The sequence below is a fragment of the Phyllostomus discolor genome, chromosome 1 (assembly GCF_004126475.2).
Source record: "Phyllostomus discolor isolate MPI-MPIP mPhyDis1 chromosome 1, mPhyDis1.pri.v3, whole genome shotgun sequence".
Classification (NCBI taxonomy): Eukaryota; Metazoa; Chordata; class Mammalia; order Chiroptera; family Phyllostomidae; genus Phyllostomus; species Phyllostomus discolor.
In genome coordinates, this window is record NC_040903.2 from 169,438,914 (window position 1) to 169,461,484 (window position 22,571).

At 43.5% G+C, this 22,571-nt stretch overlaps 1 protein-coding gene across 1 annotated transcript in view; it reads right to left on the reverse strand.

Moving 5' to 3' along the window:
- MYO1E (myosin IE) overlaps nt 1–22,571 on the reverse strand; it is a 200,797-nt gene that overhangs the window by 55,971 nt on the left and 122,255 nt on the right. The window contains 9 exon segments of the mRNA XM_028505868.2: nt 1,577–1,662; nt 2,641–2,808; nt 3,821–3,907; nt 6,185–6,271; nt 6,590–6,670; nt 9,821–10,017; nt 15,312–15,444; nt 16,880–17,014; nt 20,027–20,158. Coding sequence (XP_028361669.1) covers nt 1,577–1,662; nt 2,641–2,808; nt 3,821–3,907; nt 6,185–6,271; nt 6,590–6,670; nt 9,821–10,017; nt 15,312–15,444; nt 16,880–17,014; nt 20,027–20,158 — 1,106 coding nt within the window.

Sequence of the window (22,571 nt, forward strand, 5' to 3'; positions counted from 1 at the left end):
TACTGATATTTGGGATTTAGGGCTGGGTAATTCTTTGTCGGGATGCACGGGGGAGGGTGCTGTCCAATAAATATATCATAGGATATTTCGCAGCGATAATGGACTTTGCCCACTAGATGCCAGTAGCACAGTGCAGGGCAGAGACAATGTCCGAGACACCTGAGTGCCCTTCTGTCTGGCAGGTAGCCTGGGACACAGCAGGTGCTCAGTAAATATTTGCTGACTCACTGAATAAAGTGATTTACGTCAATCTGAAACTCAAATTCAATTCCTCCTAAATGGCTCTTGGGGAATCTTGAATTTTCTAGAAATTCTCCCCAGCAATCTACTTTTAGCTTGACCAGACATAATTATAGATTTTTGCAGCAAATTTGTCTCATAAATAATAGACCATGTCTATAGGATAGGAGTTTACGTGAAAGCATCAATAGCTCTCCAACTTGGCAGTAATTTTAATAATTAGAAAAAAAATCTCTAAAATCATGTTCGTATCTGACTGTCATAAAACCCACAAGCCAGGGCTCGTGGCTTACCTGACCTGTTAAGAGAAACAAACAGATTTTATGTGTTTTCAAATGAGAAGAAATTCAGAAACTCCAAAGTCAGGAGGTATGAGTGCAAGGAAGTGCAGGCACTTGGAGATGAGGGCTGGGAGGAGTGGGAGGCTGGGGGGAGGGGTAGAGAGTTAAATGGAGCAGAACACCCCTGACCAGGGCCTGAAAACGATACTTAGTTTTGCTTTTATTGTAGTTCGGCCTTTCTTAGAAAATTATCAGGCTTGCTGCTGTTGACTAAGGGAGTTAACCTTGATAATTTGACAGTTCGAGTAACAGAGACTAAAACGGCAGCTATTGCAGACAGCTCTAAAACTAAATCTGGAAGACTATGCAATATGGTACTTGCCTGGCATATATAGCTCTGATCATGTAAATTATGCACCATAACTGTTACCCGGGATCTTGGGAAACTTCACAGGGAAGAGGGGAGGAAGGGACACAGCAGGGCTAGTCCTAAGAGTTTCAGCAGTTTGCAGGGGACAGCCTCTGCTGCTCCTACCCCTATAGCTTCGACAGGGTCTTGGGAGTGAAAATAGGTCTCTGAGACATCTGTCTTGACTTGCCCCTCCCAGAGGTCCAGAGCCACTTCCCAATTGCTTCAGGGACTCAGATTAACTTGGGTATTTTAAAGCCATTGGCCATCTAAAAAAATTGAGTGACCAGGAAAAATTCTTGGGATGATATTCCAAGGGCAAAGTATCATAGAACCAGACCCTTCCACTCTTAGATGGTCAGACACAGCCATCCCCTGTCCCTGATAACAGTGTTGAAAACAATGAAGCTAGCGGCCCTGAATGGCGTGCAGACTGCACTTGGAATTTCAGGGCGGGAAGTGTTAGGGATACAAGGGCAAGGCTGGGATTGGAAAAAGAAAGGCTGTTTTGAGAAACCAAGTTGTCCAATGATAACCCAGACTCAGCAGCTCAAAGAAACGAAATGCTGACCAGTCCACAAGTTTGTTTTGATACTGAACCTTGATCAAACCCTATCCCATGTCAGATAAGGCGAAACACACTTACAGCTCACTGCTCTGCATGAGCTCTATCAGGTCCATGAAAAGCACATCTCGGTTCCTTTCACAAAAGCCATCCATGTCATAGGATACCTGTCCAAGAATGGGAAAAAATCCAATTTTACCCTTTAAGTATTTTATTGAAGAAAAAAACCCCAAGCAGACATGGCTATTCTTATCAAAATATATATATTTCCAGATTTCATCATGAATTGCCACATTAAAGCTGTGTTATTACTTACTTAACTTGTTAGCCAACTCAGTCGGTGATGGCCTGTGGGCACCCATGGATGGTATTTGGCTACCCACATGGCCCAGAGGATCTATGTCTCACATACCCCTTCTTCAGTGGATTCATAGGCATGTCTAAGTAATAAACTTAATTCTTGCCCTACATTTCATTTAAGATAGAATTAAAAAAAAACAAACTCCTTATATTCATTAATCCATCGCAACGGGCCATGACATCTGAGGCTTTGCAATTTCTCTAACAAATGGTGTCAGAGTTGGATCAACTCAGCTTAAAACTCTTGCTCAAGGACTCGGGTTAACAAGGACGAAAGGTGAGACTGTTGGATCTCCACAGGACTAGAAAGTCCCTAAACATCATGACCTCGAGTTACTTTGTATCACCAACACCCACACAAAGCCAGTACCCAACAGGCACCCAATAATCATGAACAAACACCACAGAACACCAAATGTGAACCTTGGTTCCTGTCTATATTCCAGGTGGCCATGGTCAGGTAAGGATCGAAGGCTTGTGAGTGCAGCAAGAGGCAAAACAAAAAGCCACTCCTTCAGCAGTTAATGTATGTGCCAGGGCGATTCGTGATTACAAAGTACACAGTAGTATGCACTGCCTTTAGTATTGCCTCCCTAAATACTTCACAGGTCCCATGTTGTTGAATGAAATCAATGCTGAATGAATGAAACACAGCAGGTGAAACTATATGGACATTGTTTTTAGTTGCCTCATGAGAAAACATGACAGACGCAAAGGCTTGAAACAGGTCGACCATGAAAAAGCTAACGTTTCCTTTCCTGTTGACCCTGGCTCTCTGGCCATACCTTCCCAGCATAATGGTGAATAATGAAGCCTTGGTTCCAGCTGTTGAAGTGCTCGTGATTCCCGATCTGCATCTGGAGCTTCTGCAGCAGTGTCTGGTCTGCCCCCTCACCCACCGCATGCATCGTGGCGCACACGTCATCCAGGATGCTCATGATCCCAGGAGGGTTCTGATGGGACCGAGAAGCCAAACCCCAAGTCAGCGACTGTTCTTGAATACATACAATGCTTATCAGGTCTTTTCTTAAGTAAGGAAATAGCTCCTTAGATTCAAGATACTATCTTGAAAGTCACTCTTTTTTTCCCTTTGCACAAGAATGACATTAATAATCCTAAATGGGAGTCACCACTTATATCTAATGATGGAGAAAAAGTCCATTTTCTGAAAAAAATTGTTTAATTCCTGGAAGTTCTATTCAAAGTCATACACAAATCATTATCTGCTCAATCTTATTTGTACTAAGCTAATTTTAAAAACCCAAAAGAAAGATTAAAACATTTCCTTGGACTTTAATCCATTCCTGAATGTTCGCTGTCAGCCTATGGTACATGTAGGCATGGTTTCCATGCCACGCGCACACATTCCATCATGCATTACTCTTCCCACACAGCACGATTTTATGAACAATCCTCATGTTTTATATAGTCTTCATGCTTACTCTTTTAATGGCTATACTCCCCTGCTCTTATAAGCTACAGTTTACTTAACTGAATTAATTGTCTAGGGAGGTTTTCACTGTTTCCAGTTTTGAGTGTTATTAAAAGGAAGACAAAAAACACCCCCCCAAAATGGTACTGTAGAGATCTCTGTCCACATCCTTCATGTTTTCTTTTGAATAATTTCTAGGGCTCACGTCCTAGAAGTGGCATGAATGGACTGGAAGGCAGGGCCAGCTGCATGTCTCTGTACGCCAGGCCATCCACACCAATGACAGCTTCTTCTCTTAGAATTCAGTATCACTTCTCTTTGTAAACTGGCCTTTTACTCATACACACAAGTTCACATTTATAAAAATTAAAACCTACTGCTCACATATACATATACATAAAATTAATAGACTTGCTAAAATTCTGTGCAAACCAAAGTTATCGCTTTGTCTATTCTAAAACAATGACTCAGAGATGGAAAACTCACTTAACGTGAACCCGGGGGCAGTGAAGAGACACCAGACCGATACTCACGACTTTGTTCTCTATGAGGTCGCACACGATTTTGTTGTTGAAGTACTCAATAGGTGTCCACCGTATTCCCTCCTGAACATACTCTTCCTGCAGGACAGAGCGAGAGCTCCCGTTATTACCCAGTAATAGACGCTATTATGAGCATATGAGGAGAAGCCCTCATGTACGGGTATCAAAGGCACACAGATCACCAAGAAAGAAAAGCTTGAATGTTCTGTGACAAAGACTTGGAACTTTAACTTTTTGTTTGTTTGTTTTCTAAGAAGGGTAGAAAAGGAACATTTCATTGCTTGGTAATGTAATTTTAATTCAGTTCAAGCCATATGAAATTGGTACCACACAATCATTTCTTACATTCAAAAATGGCAATTTAATATGGTTTAACCTATAGGCCTGTGTCACAATAATCTCTGAATTTAACATAGGACAGAAGCACAGATTAGCATCTGGGGACTTAAGAGGAAGGTTACTCGCTCAGGTCAGGTACTCATCTGACCTGACGAACAGCACCACACTCTCCTACTTTCCTCCTTCCTTCCCAGTATTGCTTTGTTGTCTTCTGTCCAGATGTTCATAGGGTGCAGAATCTCAGGCTCAATCCCCAAGCCTTCTCCTTTTCTCAACCCTTCTCTAGGTGAGCTCAATCAACGCCATTAGCACCTATAAACTAATGACCCTGAATTAACTTCTGTAGTCTAGACCTCCCCACTGAGTTCCAGACTCATATATATCTGATGTTAGAATCTGCACTTGGATGTACAACAAGCTTCTCAAACACAACTTGTTCAGCAGAGTTCTGAATCTACATTCCCCACCATCTCCAACCAAGTGCTCTCCTAACTGTGCCTTCAGTAAATAGCCCCAGCATTGGCCCTGTTTATCAAGCTACAAGGTGGAAATCATGCTTGATTCCTCTTTCGCTCTCAGCTGACTGCTAGTTACCCTGAGTGATCATGTTGGCTCAGTCTCTGAGACACAAACTGGACCTGACCATCTCTCACACTGTCACCATCCCCACCAACGCATCACGGGCTATGCTCCACCAGTTCTTGCCCAGCCTCCTGCAGTGGTCTCCTGTTTTAAAACTTCCATTCCTGTTTGCTTTTCAGGTCTCACCCCACTCTGTAAGTCCATAGAGCCGGAGTGGTGACCTTTTCAAAAACACAGAACACAAATCAGCCCGTGTCACTCTCTGCTCAGCATGCTGCAACGGTTTCCTATTCTACTTGCTATAAAATCTGAAGTTTCTGCCACGCCCCACAAAGTTCCTATATGAGGTAGCCTCTGCCTGCATTTTTCTGTCTCAGCCCATCCCACGCTTTCCGTTGGCAGTTTGGCTCTAGCTACTGCAAGGTGGTGGGAAGGCTAGACTTTCTGGGCAGAGGCTTATGTGAAAGTCACTGGTCACTGGGGTTTCTAGGCAGAGGGACGAACACCTCCCTGACTAAATGTTCCCAACACAGGCTTTCATATGTGGACTGCATTGAACATGTCCTCCAAGATTTCATGTCCATATAAAGTCTCAAAATGTGAGGTTTGGAAACAGGATCTTTATATAATAGATCTAGTTAGCTAAGGATCTCGCAAGTGAAATCATCTTGGATTTAGGGTGATCCCTTAATCCAGCCATTTGGACACACACTGAAAAAGGCCACGTGAAAACAGGCAGAGGCTGAAGTCATGTTGCCACAAAACAAGGAAGGTCAGGAGCCACGGGAACCTGGGAGAGCCAAGGAAGAGCGCTCCCCCCTGAACCCCTGAAGGAGTGTGGCTCTGTTGACACTCTGATTATGGACTCTGACAGAACTTTCTGGTGTTTTAAGCCACCCAGTTTGTGGGACTTTGTTACAGCAGCCCTCGAATCAAAAGCCAATGCTGTATCCAGAATTAAAGGGAACCTGCACTGGACTTGCCGAGGAAACTATAAGCAACACATGTCACCTCAAGTCAGAATTAAAACATCAGCTTTGTTAGACACAGCTATGTATAGGAAGAACTGAGAGTAAAGCAAATCTGAGAAAACCGTGTTTTTCCTTTGAAACACAATATATGCCATAGATACTTGGGCTTGGAACTAGGTTTCCATTTTCTACTTGGCCAATGAGTCAGAGAGCAATAAAAGCAGCCGGTCCTAAGTCCAACTTCACAGCATCCTTTGCTTAAAGCAGAAAGAAAATGTAGCAGATGGTGTTTATATTTCACCAACTAAAATGTCAGCATGGCATGTGGTTTTTCTGCCTGCCTCTATTAAGTACATTTCCTAAGACAAGACTCAAATCAGAATGTTCCTGAAAGAAAACTCTATACCCTTTAAAATAAACCAAGATAGATGTAGCACAGGATGAAGGAAGGGGGAATCCTCACCTGTTCTGCCTTTAACGTCAGTTCAATAAAAATCTGCTGTAATTTTTCATTAACGAAATTGATACAAAACTGTTCAAAGCCATTTTTCTGAGAAAAAAAAGAAAAAAAAGAAAAAGTTACTTCCATGAATTATTTCTGCAAAATCATTTTGAAGTCATTTCTTGAGTGATTTACTGAGATGTTTCCATGTGAAAAGCCTTAACAGAAATGTTGGAGGCACTAGGAGAAAGCTGCATAGTTTATATTTAGGAGAAACTAATTTGGTAAAGGTACACAAAGAACTCACAAAGGCAAAAATTGGACCATAGTGAGGATTTTTTTTCATTGCCTAGAACTAATTTATTTCCTCAAGCCAGAGGAAATGGATTACCCGCCCCAGTCCCCAATTATTCAAACTGGTTCTACCTGGAATATTTCAAAGCCATAGATGTCCAGAACACCAATGTTGTATTCTTCGTGGTCCTTCTCCATCGCTTTGTTGATGGACTAGGAGAAAGCAAACAGCATGGCAATTAACCCTGTTTCTTTCATGTGAAAAATGGGCATGCATGGGGGAATGGAAAGCAATTCTGTGCACAGCTAATACTAGTGCCTGTTGGAAACCAAGAACAGTAAGGACACAGTTGACCTACAGCCTAGAATCACAGTGCAAAGTCAAGTACTTGGGGAAACCACCAGGATTGCAAAAAACTATTATGGTAGGATAAAACGAGGTTTGCTTAATGACGAAAACCATTAAATTTGGCAGAATTCGTTTTCTTCAGGAAGTCAAGAAAATTGAAAGAAAATGTCACTTTGGATAATAAAAGTAAAACCCATTTTACATAAAGAACCCCATTCAATAGTTATGTCATGATCACCTAACACAGTATGCCAGGGATATCAAGAAGACAATCTGTTCCACGGAGCTTATAGGAAGGGGAGCCAACTATGAATAACACCAGTAATTGCCGGTAAAGTGAGGATAATAAAAGCAGCTTATATGTATTTAACATTTACCTGTCCCAGGCTTTGCTAAGAGCTTTCCACATGCAGTTTCATTTAATTCTCACTGCAATTCTAACGGCAGCAATAACACTGCACTCCCTGAAATCACACTGGGCAAGAGGGAACGTCTGGGATTAAACTGAAGTGATGTGATGCCTAGCTCTGTGTCCTTGATCTCTGTGAGAGGAGATGTGCAAGTTGATGGAATAGGCTTAATGACAGGGGGGTGTGAGGGGGCTAGTGAGGATTGCACGGGAGAAAGGAATATAGGAGAAAAATTCCTGGAGGTGGTGAATACCTGGATGAATCCTGAAGTACCAGAGTTGTCTTCCAGGCAAAAAAAAAAAAAAAGGCAGTAATATATAGCACTGACCCGAGTACTTGGTACACAGTCAGTGCTCAGTAAATGTCAGCTCTAATTAGTATCTCTTACACGGGGCATCCATCCCCCTTTACCACACAAAAAACTGAGGAAACATGGACAGGAAATCAGGTGAGACGCCCAGCGCTGGAGGTTATGCTGAAAAAAGAACCAGGAGGTGTGGTTTCTAGTCCCAAGTCTGCATGACCTTCTTGCTGAATGGCCTTGGGCAAATCCGCCAATAATGAATGGGGTCTAAGGTTGCCAGGTCAGTAACATGAGGGTTCTGCACAAGTTAACAATGTGGCTCATGTTTGGCATGCCCTTGACCTTCCCAAGCAATCTCACCCTTAAAATAGCCAGGAGGAGTGCACAGAACAATTACCGTATGCTGCTTTGCCCTAGCATACCCTAACCACACCGTATCATATGTTAACCCTTGTAGATGTTGTGGCCGAGGTGCAAACAGACTTTTGGGGTCAAGTGGCCCTTGACTACGGTTTCCGTAGGGTTCTTTCTAGCTTGGTTATAGAAAAGGCAGAGAAGTAGAGGAGCTGGAGCACTGTGAGTTACCTGTGCTTGATTCCTAGCTCTATTATTTAATAGTGTTGTGACCTTAGGTAAGTTCCTTAACCTCTCTGTGCCTCAGTTAGCTTATCTGTAAAACAGAGATAATAATACCTAAGTCACAGCCTTGCTGGAAAACCTACACGAGGCCTTTTTTCCCCTAAAGTACTTAGAGCAGAATCTGGCACATAGTAAGTGCTACATAAGCGTTTGCTATGATTGTCCTCCCATTCAGTGATTTACACAGACTCTGTGTCACTGGCAGTGCTACACCACCGAGAGACCAATTTCAGGATCGCTATGTGGTATACATAGATAAATATGTATATATATGCAAATGTGCATGTAAGTATATGTATATGTTTATTCCATCATTAAAAAATATCTGTGGTAGTTTTGCAATATAGAATCTGTGGTGGGTTCAAAATACAGATATACACAGGAGAGTGAATCCAGTACCCCCGTGGACACCACGATCCTTGGATGCTGAGGTTCCTTAAGTGAAAGGGCACGGAATTTGCCTACAACCTAGCGGCATCCTCTCATAAACTTTAAATAATCTCTGTATTATTTAAAGTGTCCAATACAATATAAATGTTATATAAACAGTTGTTATACTGTATTGTTTAGGGAATAACAACAAGAAAAAAGCTTGTACATGTTTAGGTACAGACACAGCCATCATAGGCCTAAGTACATAGTCAGCAACAACATAACATTTATTCATTTTTCAAATAATTTTGATCCGTGATTGGCTGAGTCCATGGATGTGGAATCCACAGCTATGGAGGGCCAACCGTACACAAAGTCTGATACCCCTCCCTTAGATGGTGGAGCCTAATTCCTCTCTGCTTACGTGTGGGCTGTGCTGAGTGACTTGCTTCCAACGAGCGGAATGTTGCAGAGTGGCAGTCCTTGAGTGCAAGATGAGGACATTACGAGTAAATGCCTTGTGATTTCTGCCTTGCTCTCTCCTCGATCACTCACTCTGGGGGAAGCCAACTGCTGTGTTGTGTGCACATTCAAGCGGCTCCAAAGAAAGGACCATGCAGCAAGGCCCTGAGGTGTCCTGCTAATAGCCTGGTGAGTGTGGCATCTCAGAACCAGGTCCTCAACTCTGATCCAGTCTCGGGATGACTGTAGCTCCCATCAGCATCTTGACTATGGTCTCACCCCTGAATCGGAACCACCCAGCCACGTCACTTCCCAAATGAGAGAATGCGTGTTTACTGTGTAAGCCACTAAATTTTGAACTAATTCTTAACACAGTGAGGGATGGCATATACAACATTCCCACATCTTCAGGCTCAAAATCCAGACAGCTGCATGACCACGGGTCCTCTGCTTTCCCGGTCCTCAGTCCTGCCTCTACAAGTACAGTGTTGGGCAAAAGTGGGTTTACAGTTGTGAGTACGTGAATCACCGAGTTTACTCTTATATTATTATTTATTGGTTGTTGTATTGTTTTCCGTACAAACAACTATAAAGCTACCTTGCCCTACCCTGCATATTGTCCACAAGATGTTGTTACCACATTAGTGTCTTGGAGTAATTCTACAAGTAAACGCAGGATTCAAGGATCCCAGGATTACATGGTGAAAATAGGAGTAGTAAGGTAATGGCTAAAAGGAATGAGCCAAAACACGAACCAACCTTTAGCGGTTTTAACTCTCTCTGGCTACAATATGAAGCATCGCCAGTGTCACCCTGTGTTTACTCACATCTACCAAAAAATCGAAGACTCGGGCGTGCAGGGCCTTGGCGAGCGCGTCCCTGGTGTAACAGGCCTGCTCCACGTTGAGGGTCACGTGGATGGACTCCGACTTGCCTCCCCACTTGCTGTCCATCTGCCGGCTCGTTAGCTTTTCCTTCAGCCGGTCCTGGTTTATCCCCAGGAGATAGGCAGGAAAAGCCAAAACTATAGAAAACAAAATAAACCAAGAATGTCACGCAGAATTTTAACAATGCTATTGCAAACACGCAGGCTGCACATGCACGCACACACACGAGATGCCATCTTTCGTCCCCAAGAACTCTCTGTCCAGTGAAGACGCTTAGCAGCAATCGCGCACACATCCATCCACTTTGTTTTCCCCAACTGTTCCATTTCATGAGTCAATTCCTCTGATGACCGAGACTTCCAATAACACGAACCAGTGAACCAAGAAGGGTGGCAAACCTATCCCCCCTGCTGAGATCACAGCTGAATGCCTAAAATGGACATCTCTCCAAGCTTGCAGCAAGGCAGCCGGAAGGAACTAAATCAAGAAACATTTCTTTGGCTCTAAGTATTGTTTTCTTCCTTTCTGACACAGTGTTTCATGGCATCATTCCCAAAGAGCTTGAAGCACCTGATATCATCAAACTAATCGTTACAACCAGTCCCATATTTTTTGAGTAGTCACCATGTGTAGGGTTATTAGAGAGAGAGGACAGGACACAAAATATTGGAGACATCCTGAAGACAATGCAGGGGAGACAAAAAAAGCAGTCTGCCAAACAAAGGAGCCTACGAAAGGTTAAATTTGTGACACAGACAGACAATATAGTCCGGGAGGAATTTAGAAGAGAAAGATGTTACTGCTTGCTGGGGGGGGATCAAGCAAGGTGTGGGATTGGGCGAGGTCTAAAAGCACAGACAAGATCTGTATAGATGTGCAGGAAGAGAAAAAGGACCATGGAATGTGTAAAGGAGAGGAAGCAGGAATGTAAGAGATGTGGTCGAGGTACAGTGAGCAGACCGACACTGGCTACAGCGGAAAGTTAAGGTAGATGACTAAAAGGTCAGGACAGATTCCAATAGTGGAGGTCATAGAATGGTCCGATTCATTCGGGCTGCAGTCACAGGGGCCTGGACAGCTTTGGGAGAGGGGTGTTACAAGCAGATTTCTCTGGGCGTGATGTATGGGATGAAATGGAGGGTGTTAGCATTGTTCAAGCCACAGCCTACCCGCCCCATCCTGAGGACATATAGCCCCATCCTGAGGACTGTAGTCATGTAGTTTGTGGCTTTCGGGCAGCAAAGCTGAGGCTCCCATGGCTCAGCGACATGTTGGGGTGGAGAAACTCTCCCAGAGGAGGGTTAGTGATAGAAACGGGATCCCCCCCCCAAACCCGCTGGTTAAAACACACCAATGTGAGTAAGTGACGCCATCCTTGGGAATGAAAGGATGCTCAGACTTTTTCCAACATTAATGAAAAATTTTTATGGGCACAAATCAAAATTCTAAACTGGAATATGAGTCTTCTTTTCTGCATAAAGCTTTACAAAAATTCTTTGATAAATGCATTTTGTTAAAAACCTTATTATGATACTCAAAACTCACAAGCCTCCCACTAAAGGATAATGTGTTTGAATTTCACAGATGGTGTTAGAATGAACAGGCTGACATTTCTTAGTATATACCTTCCAATGAGATGAAGTCACTGACTGCATTTTGGAGAAGTGTGATGCCAGAACTAGGTATATATTATCTGTGTGAGCGTCTCACAGAAACGCTCTGACTAGCAGAGGGCTTCCTTTTTCACAAAGGGCATGCGAACAAAATCAAGTGCACTAATTTGCCAGTGCCATTTCCGTGAGTTTTTAAAATTAAATTTTGGGGGGTGACATTGGTTAAGAGCATTATATAAGTTTCAAGTGTACAATTCTATAATATATCATTTGCGTAATTCATTGTGTGTTCACCATCCAAAGTCTAGTCTCTTTCTGTCACCATATATTTAACCCCCTTTACCTTCTTCATGGTCTTCCTACCTTGCTTTACTTCAGTTTGAATATTAACATGTGTGTTTAGGGACCTGGATGTGTCTTCCAATAAACAGTAACTTACCTCTGCACACAGCAAAGACGTAAGATTGGACACATGTAGGGTTGTTTGGTAAGAGCCACTTACCGAAGTGACTGACATGTAAGAGGTTCACTAAGGGAAGCGGCAGTGTTGATTACCGCCCTCATCACCAGGCGGACAGTCAGGTGCATGCGCACCTCACTTGACCCAGTGGTCTTCCCTGGTCTATGGCACACTCACCAGGGCCCCTGCCTCTTCATGGTAACTACACAGTGAATGGTTTGATGCAACAAATAATTAGCCCCACTTTGTCTGTTTTGTAAATGTGAGCTTCTGCCAAGCCCATAATCATGCCAACGTGGGGACGAGGTTCAAATATTTGGTGAAAAAGTTTATGCTGTTATCTTTATGACCACAGCTAAAGAAATATAACAATACGGGCTAACTTTCTAGGTCCTTGAGACAAAACAGACAGACGAGACAGAAAAAGAAACATGCCGTCTACACACTTCCGTGGTTCACACCTCTTCTGTAGAAGAGGGCACCAGTGAAGGACTGCAGGCACTCGGAAAACAAGGCATGGAGTTTGGCCAAGAATCAGAACCACAGCTTAGGGAAACAGCGAAGAAGTCTGGAGAGGAAATCCAGTACTTGCTTTGAAAAAAAAAAATCCATGCCATGTGTTTCAAGAATAACCTTTTATGACCTCATATTTTCTTCAGTGGCTGCCCTGGTGTTGAAATTATAGGGCTGCTCCTATAGACTTCCTGGGCTGTGAATTTCCACAAGGGTGTATGTGACTGGGGCTGGATAAGGGCAGTGCGGAGGCTTGGAGGCCTTGGGGAAGCAGAGGAAGGAGCAGGCCTCGATTAAATTAACATGCTGACAAGGTCCAGTCAGAGCTAAAGTCTGGTATAGTTCATCGGAATTATGAGGAATATAAAAGAACCTGCTAGAAAGTAACGTTGCAGCACATTTTGGTAATGCAGATAGAGTTCTATTAGTGCCTGAAAGGGTAAAGCAAAGTCAGATTTAATATGTCCATTTATGAGAAATGGCAAAGTAAACAGTTTTTTTTTTAAATAAGAAATTAACATGGCAAACAAGGGCATTGTTACTTGTGCTCCCCATTGATATTTATGTTGTATTACTTTCCTCCAACAAAATTCTTACATTAATTTGGATTTAATATCTTTTGAGCAAGACTTGTTTTCAAAATACCATCTCAGTCTGTTGGCAATGACGGGGCACATGTGCCCAAGCGGAGGTGTGTTTGACCTCTCAGTGATGCAAAGGTTTGACTCAGGAAATTCTAAAGCTCCAGGAGTCGAAGGTCAGGTAACAACAAAATTTGTCATTATGAATGGCTATTTTGCTTCAGCTGTGATGGGAATGTTGCCATTTTCCCCACTACAATAGCTAGAGCAATTTTGCTTTCTTCCATTATAAAAACATGGTAGCCCACGTTTTTTATAGCACTTCCCTCTACTAATTTATTCCACTGAAACACTCAAATATCAGAAGCATAGCACAAACCAGGTTCTTCATTTTAGTAGTATTCATTCAATGTTGTAATAGCAGAAGATCTAAAACCATCTTAATGCCCACCCATAGAGAATTAGTTCAATAAATTAAAAAAAAAAAACAAAACAAAAACAGCCAAATAATGGAATACTATGCAGCTATAGAAAAGATGGAGCTCCTCAGTGAATTAATATAAACTAATCTTCAGATAGAATGTAGATTATGTTGTATGTCCCCATTAATGCACAAGAGTGGGAAAAATGAGCGAGTGTGTGTAGTTGCTCTGGAACACATATCCCATGAAAGGAATGCAAGAGATAGGAAACCCTGGTTCCCAGCTGGGAAGGGAACAAGCTGACTAGCAAAGTGGGAGCACGGAGAGCTTGGACAGGGCACCCATCTGGAGCATGTCAAGGTGTTAACTGAGTGAACAGGAAACCAAGTACTGGCAGGAGGACACTTTTCTTTGTTAGACCTCTTTGGTTTCAAGCACAGCTTTTCCTGATCACCATCACTCCACCACCTCCCATCGGGCACTTGCCAATCCTGGGCCTGACCCAGTGGGCTGTGGAGGCTACTTCTTGGCTCAAGTATATGGGGAAATGCTAGCTGTGTCAGAGCCATGCCTCTCTTCTCCAGCATAAAGGGGCAGTAAAGGCTTGCACAATCCACAAAGGCCAGAGCAACCCAATTCCTTCCACAGAAACCACCAAGAAACCAACACTGACAAAGCTGAAAGGCCGAGAGTGTTAATGACTCTCCTGGACACACACACGCTTTTGTTAAATGGAAAGGGCAATGCCCACAAAGTCTGGAAACACAGTTACTACTGTTATTATTTTTTAGGTTGTGCTTCTAGACTCTGGACACCCTGTAAATTTATTGTTTTCCATCCCATTCCTTTCTCTTGTAAACATAATTCATCTTGATCTTTATCAGATGGACATTGGAAGTTAGCAGTACTTCCCTTTTTATCACAAAAGAAAACAAAAATATAAAAAAGAACCTTATTTGGAATGGAAATAGCCTCACTGCACTGTCAGCAATGAGTGGGATACTATTTATTACTAAGCATCTAAATTTATCATCCTTGAAGAATGCTGAGAAAGGAAGAAATGTCTTCCTGGGTGCTTGAAGGATGGGTGGGTGGCTTCTGAAATCAGCCTGGGAAGCTGTCTGATGCCGAAGAGGCTGCAGCCACCCGCCACGGTGAGTGTGGTAGATTGCGCCATGCACATCAGTAGCGTCTTTGCAGGAAGGACCTGAGTTATTCTCAAAGAGTAAAAATGATCATTCAGGTCTGCTATAGAGACGACCATTAAAGGTGATCATTAGCAATATCCACACAATAGTCAACGTCCTCCCCCCCCCCACACACACATTTTCAGAAATCCAATCTTAATCCAACCCATGGGACAAACTGAATCTGTGAGCTTTCCATATTCACATGTAGCCCACCACTTGCTCTTCATGATCTTTAGGTGAATGTAGACCCTAACGATCAGTCACAGAAAAGATTTTTATTAGGAGACAAATCTTTTGAGTTATTCAGTGATTACTTTAATCTTCATTAAAGCATCACTTTACTTTTAAGCCTCCATGTGAAATTCTGCCAGAGTTCCCCAATGGTAATGATGAATTGAAACCAATTCACTGATGGTCTGAGTGTAATTCTGGCTTAGTTAATGTGGGATGTGGTAGGAGAGGGGCAGGTGTGCCGGAGAGGTCAGGACCCTCATGGGCCCTTTTGTTCTGCCACAGCAGGACCCACATGACTTCTTGTCTCTTCCCAAAATACCCAGGTTGAGATCTAAGCAAAGGAAAGCAGTGGGTTACTTCTGATGGAGCCAAACAATGGTTTCCCCTCGTCCAACAATTGTGAGCCAAAGCTACTCACACTCTTCACTCTCCACTGCGGCATAATTGCCAACTTCTTTAAAGCTGATGTTTCCCAGGTGGAGAACGCCTGCTACTATCTGCAGCACCAGTGTCTGCTCCTCCGCGAAGATCCCGATCACATCCATTGCATGCTGGAGGGAAAAAGAAAAATTACCCACACAGGCTGGTCACCAGCTTAAGGAGTATGTAATGAAGGAGCCCAGGCTCAGGCTGGGTGGGGCAGCTGTATGTGGCTCAGTGAGCGATGACAGCTGGAAGTCCGCATAAGACATTATCCCTGACCAACGCACTCACACATCCTTCTCAAGTCTCAAAATAGCACCGGGAAGGCGGTTCTGTCCCTAGAGAGAGCACGCAATCCTCCAGGAATAAGGGCACAGAGAGCTGCAGGAGGAAAGGTACTCAGCCGGAGCAGCAGCTGCACACAAAGTCAACAAGTCTGTCCTCATCCCTTGCTGTGATCTGGTGCCACCCCCTCCCTCTAAGGACACTGGTGCTGTGTCCAGCTGCTCCAAATAGACTCGGAGGTCTTTCCCTTCACTGGGAGGACTGAGAATAGCTTGGACTTTCAAACAGATCTTGATTATAAATCCCCAGGAGATCAAATACAAACATCATCAGAAAGTCTTATTTCTGAGGTCCACAAAATTCAAAAGCAGCTGAAAGGCTTGAGTCTTCGATATCCATCTCCTAAAGGAACTATACCCTTGGAACAATGCAGGCTCCTTACCTACATTGCTTCACCCAGCTCCTTCAGGGCCACGTGGCCTTTTTGATGTCCTCTCTTTTCCTGACACCCAGGAATAACATCCTGACCCTTTCAAGAACAAGTATCAGCTTCCTTCCAACTGTCCCTCCAAATGCCCATTCAGGGTCTTCCACCTGGTTCTGGATCTGGGCCGACGATGAGCCTGGCTGGTAGCGGATTCAAAGGGCACTGGTGGTGCACTTTTTGGGGGCTAAATGGGTGACCAACCCTCCTCCACAAAGTTCTACACTGACTTATTAAGTTGTTTCCTGGAGGATGTGACCCCTCAGTAATCCAGTTGGGTTCACCCTTGGTACCATAATGTAGACACCACGTGAAGAGCGTGGAGAGAGATCACACTCTTGACCTGTACAGTGCAGAGGTGAAGAGAGTGTGGGTGGAGAAAAGCTTGAAGGTGTTTTAAAATTCTAAACCTCATTAAGATCATAAGAGCCCTCTGCTTTGCCTCTGTAAGAAAATAGCTCGACAATTGTGCAAAAGTCATCAGCAAACAGGAATGGTAAATACATAATGCACAATAGATTTTATCTTTTCATCAGAGCTCCTGCAGGGGGGTAATGATGCATTCACTGTTTTTCTTTTCAACCTATCTCAAGAATCATTAAGTGGTCCTTTGGCAACTGGGCAGGTGGTTATTTAAGGGTGCTGAAACGTGTTTTACGAAATGGACCACGTAGAGCAGAAGGAGGTGGAAACCTCACACTGTTCTTGGCTGGGCTAACCTCCATTGCCCTTTCCACCAGCAGCAGCGTCCCGTCTGCAGAGCAGATCCTGCCTGGCACCATGCCAGCACTCACCAGCGTTTCCTGAAACTCCCGCCTGTCATCAATGTCATCCACTTTGTAGGACCCAGAGAGGCTCAAGTAGTAATAATAGTCCATGCTGGTGATGCCGAGGCTGTGCTTCTGATCCGCAGAGGCACCCTCGATGAGCTGTGGCAAGAGAAAGTGGGGTGTGAGTGTGATGTGACCCTCCAAGTACTCAAAGCCACCTCAGAGTTTTTGCCGCCACCACCCCAAGCATAAGTGATGGGCCTGTCTAGCCCTGCCCTCTAAGATGATCTGTGGTCCTCATCTCCAAAATATGATGGGGCTTCAGGATTTCTGCTGTACTTGTGACAGCCCAGAGTCATCTCTGCAAGTTCTGATTCTTAACTCTCTGATCAGACCTGCAAGACCAGAGAAGTGTCCTTTGTCCAGTAAGCGGAAAGGCCTGCAGTGCTTCAGTGGTGAGATCCCTCAAGAGAGTGGAGACTTGGCCAGATTATAATTACTTCATTCCTGCTCGACTGGCTGAAGAGTGTTTAAAGTGCAGACAGCCCCTCCATGCTTCTCACTGCAGGGCGCATATTAGAAAACCATTCAGGTCCCGCACTCCCAAACCAAATGACTGTCCCGGGCTCTTTGTTCCACTTCTGGTATCTATCTGCGCCTTCGGTCTGAGCAAGACGCTTGTAAATTGCTCCCATCAGGGATGTGCTGGAAATGTTTATCCACCAACTCTTGTGGGGAAAATGGGTTTGTAGTGTTGGCCAGTTTTCATGGTGTAAATGCTCCTACCCTGAGTGATTTCAAACTATTAAGAAAGCGCCACTGAAGAAAGAGATGGAAACAGATTTGCACAGCCCGTGCACGCCAGCTCCAGCACCCTGCCATCTCCAACCCAACAGGATTTAGGAAAACAAAGACAGTTCCTATCCACACTTCTCCATTGTGGTCAAATTCCTCACGACAACTCAGCAACACTCCCCCAAAATGGGGAACCTCATTTCCATTGCCGAGAAGTTCTAGGCCATCCCACGACATGGGATTCCCTTAATTTTCTCCCTAGACTCTGAAATCTTTTTGTGCCACCCTCTTCCTAGCTTTCTCTTTCATGTTGTTTGTTATCTGAGAAAAAACTTGTCCTTGCCTCTTTCTCAGTCTCCTCCCCATCCACAGTGCATAGCCTCCCTCAGCTATATCTTCAATATCCTGCTCTAACTCTCTTCTGCTACAAACGCATGGTGTGCTCTGCCTTCTGTAGAAGTTTTTCCTTGGCTCAGTGAACTTCTTCAAGCTACAGAATCTACTTTCTCAGCAAGACTTAACCACCTGTACTCTGGCTCCTCCCTCACCATTCTGATGAAATGACTTCCATGACTACTTTCCAGTGGCTACATTGAACAGCCCCTTCTTGGTCCCCAGACCTCTGCCCCAGGCCTCACCTGCAGGAGCTCTGAGCTCTGATCCTGCTGTGTGGCCCCCTGGCCCTCTCCTGGCTTCCCTCCCCTAACTCCCTGGTTCCTCAGTCTGCAGACAGTCCTGTATATGCATGGTTTTCTCTCCATGCTCACTCCCACAGCAGTCTCATCGATTTCACAGCTTCGGCTTTATGTCAGAATCTTTAACTCCATCTTCTCCAAAGCTCATCACTTCCACAGTCCCTAGTCTGGTAGTTTCCAGCTTCTGGGTAGAGGACTTCTGAGGCAGGATACAGTGGGTAATGGGCTGGCATTTATTGAAAAGGGTCCTAGAAACAACTATAAACTTTGCTCTAGTGCTTAGTAAATAATATACTATGTGTGATACACAAAATTATTTTTCAATCATCTGCACATGCTGCTTTGATTAATACAATTAAAAGTACATATTACTGAAAAAGCTTTTGGTCATTTAGGTATTCTTTCAACAAAGAGATGCCAACTAAGAAGAATTGTTTGTCATCATCCAAGATATCTCTGCAATTGATAAGACTAAACGTGAGCTACCAACACAGTTTATCCTCCTTCTAATCCAGTGATCTTCAAGCTGGAACAAAACAAAAATAAAACAAAAAATAGTTGCAGGGCATTCTTCAATGAAAATCTAATGTGGATCTCCAATACATGAAATGCTAATATATAAGCTCGTACATAAAGAAATAGTCTATGAAGGCCTGGCTGGCGTAGCTCAGTGGATTGAGCTCGGGCTGGGAACCAAAGTGTCCCAGGTTCGATTCTCAGCCAGGGTACATGCCTGGGTTGCAGGCCATAACCCCCAGCAACCACACATTGATGTTTCTCTCTCTCTCTCTGTCTATCTCCCTCTCTTCCCTCTCTAAAAATAAACAAATTAAATCTTTAAAAAAAAAAGAAATAGTCTATGGATTTCTGCTCTGCTTGGGGTAGCCTACTTGTGATATAGAATATCATCATATTTTAAAATACTTAAAAATATTTTAAAAACTAGTTGAATCAGATGATCACTGAAGACAAGGACATACTTTAAAATCATCTTCCACACTTCTCTAGCCCAGAAGTCTCCACGGCTTCTGAGTATCTAAGTCAAAACTTTTTGACCTAGCATTATAGATCCATAGCCAATGGGGGAAGTAGGAGAAGGTAAAGAGGGCATAACTGGTGATTAAAAAAAAAAAAAAAGAAAGAAAGAAAAGAAAAAAAAGACATGTAGCCTATTTTGAGCCTTTCATCCCACAGTTCACCCTTGGAGACTTCTGCCCTAGCACACTGGTTGGGGCCTGGCTCACATGTCCACTGCTCTGTCCCGGCCACCTGACCTGCTTGAGCCGTCTCCACTTGCACATTACCCGGAACTTCTCGAGTGACATCTTTCTCCTGACTATTCCTGTCAAATCTCCCCACGTGAGTTTTTATTTGGCAAAGAATCAAAATTGTGTTTTGAGGTTGTATCGACACTTCATTGATTATTGAGCTTTTAGGAAATTTTTCTCTTCTCACCCCAACCAGAACTTACTCTCCTTTACGGTCAGGGTCATTCATTCCCAGAGTTCCTTTGCACAGTGACTTACACGTTCCACTGTGATAGACACTCCTTGGCTTGCCAGACTAGACTGTCTAAACCTGAGAGCTGACAGGAAAAAACAAACACACAAACAAACAAACAAACACACAAATATGGAGAAGGAACAAGGAAGTAGGAAAGAAAAAAAATATGAAGGGAAACCTGATAAAATATGTGAAAACTCCGCTCTCCAGGGTTCCTCATCACCACCCTAGATTTTTCCAGAAGGAAGTTGGAGATCTTTCCGCCATCTGGCTCCCCACCTGGACTGAACTGGATTTCAAAGTATTTTCCCTGCAAGAAAGGTAAGGATTTCCTTTAGTGGTTAGTAAACAAAAACATGATGTTTTAAATAGGCTTTAGATGCAGTATATAATTCAAGAAAGGTCATTAATGATGGATACGTTCTGAATTATTCCCAGTTCTAGTTTAGATCTCCTCATGTCTTCCTTTCAGACAATAGCCCTACTCTTGTATAATCACACAATTCTGTAGTGAGAGAACCTATTATTCTAGCCTGCCTAAATAAGGATTTGTTATATGCCTTGCCCATTGTCCCCAGGTAGGGGCTTGCTTGCTAAGCCAGAAGCTGTAAAGAATGGGACAGGATATCACAGGGTCCCTTTGATCTAACAAGAGTGAACTCTGTATCAGCCTATCTCAGAAGAAGCAAATTTTTCCTCTGACATACCTATTTCATTGGCTTTGAGCCAAAGCAATCCCTTTTACCTCTGGAGGATCTAAAATTCTTATATAAAATAAAAACGCCTGGTTAGAAATAAAGTTCGTTCCAGCTAGTGTGGGTGTGGGGATTTTTGTTACTGTTGTGGTTAATTATTTCCTTTTAAATTAATTCTAATAGGGAACAAAGGAGAATAAAACTTTGGAATTTAGCTAGAAAAGGTGCCCAGGTTAAGTAATGACATTTTCCCCTTCTCATTAGAATCTAGCTTCCCTCCACTCCTCAAAAAGGTCTACAGGGGTAAACGTAAGTGAAGGAAAAGATGAGAATGGGAGTGTGAAGGAGGGGTGTGGCCAAGGGTCAAACCGGAAAGCATGCCCAGACTAACTGTATTCACATATAGTATTTTAAAAATATGTATGTAGATGAATTCCACCCATCTCAGAGTTGAATCCTGCTTAGGCCGCAAGTCGGACTGGAACCACAAACTCAGTAAGGACAAGAGCACATTGCGTATTTTTTCCTACTGCCATAGCACCCAGAACCTGCTGTGCTCTGGTTAAGTTACTTGCCGATGCCATGTATCGGAAAGGCTACAAAGGCTACCCTCTAATGGTCTATTTGTCTTAATGTGATGACTCCTCCCCATCCCCTTCCCAAAATAAACCTTAAAACAAGCACCCAGAAGCACCAGACACAGAGTGGAAGCACCAAGTACTATTCCGATTTACAGCGGGTCCTCAGTAAAGCTGGCTGAGCAAGATGCCCTGTGCTTCCCCTGTGGCTTTTCTTCACCATCTTGGTTTTTTTTTAGCATGTTTTTCTGGAGGGAATAATTCAGCATCTGTCCATGTAACATCCACTCCCCACCATTCTCCACCAAGAGGCAATGGAAATGAAACCCAATAGGACATTACATGTGGGAAGGGCAGATGTTATAAATGGCAAACTCTCAAGTCCTTCTAGGAGTGGTTTGAAACCTTGGTCTCCTGTGAGAAAGACCTGGGGAGCCTTTAAGAAATGCTGGTGTCCAATGTGACGTAGGACAAGCAAATCAGAGTCTTTGGGAAATGGCGCCCAGATCTAACCAGTTTTAAACAGTCTGGGTAATTTTTACATATGGCCACGGTTGAGAACCACGGCTCTAATGTAACAGACTTATACACAACTTAAAATTGTTCTATAAAAGTTGGACCCTATAAAAGGGTCCAACTTCTTTGGGACTCTCTGAGTTTCCTGGGCTTCCTGGAAGTCTATTTCCTTTTCCAGATTAGGGAAGTTCTTCTTCATTATTTTTTCAAACAAGTTCTCAATTTCTTGCTCTTCTTCTTCTGGCACCCCTATGATTCACATGTTGGAACATCTAAGGTTGTCCCGGAGGTTCCTAAGCCTGTCCTTCTTTTTTTGAATTCTTGTTTCTTCATTCTTTTCTGGTTGAATGCTTATTTCTTCCTTCTGCACCAAACTGTTGATTTGAGTCCTGGTTTCCTCCTGTCACTGTTGGTTCCCTGTACATTTTCCTTTATTTCACTTTCCATAGCCTTCACTTCTTTCTTGATTTTGTGACCATACGCAACCATTTCTGTGAGTATCCTGATTACCAGTGTTTTGAACTCTGCATCTGATAGGTTAGCTATCTTTGTCACTTAGTTGTATTTTTGCTGGAGATTTGATCTGTTCTTTCATTTGGGCTTTTATTTTATTTTTTTACTTTTTTTTTTTTTTGGTCTCAGCAGCCTGTTATGTTGTAAGGGGCAGAGCCTTAGGTATTTGACAGGGCAGGGAAAACCCAGGTCACTGCGTTGTCATGCTGTATGTGGGGGAGGGGTCCAAGAGGGAACAATGCTGCCTGCTTGGCTCTCTGCTAGATTTCAGTCACTTCCTCCTCTACCCAAAGCAAATTGGGCTCTTCTGGTGCTAATTCCCGGGTTGGTGGTTTTGTGTATGTTCTAGGACCCTGTGGATCTCTCCAACGAACTCTCCTGTGAGGCTGGGAGTTTTGCCCACTGCTGCAACCCCCACAGG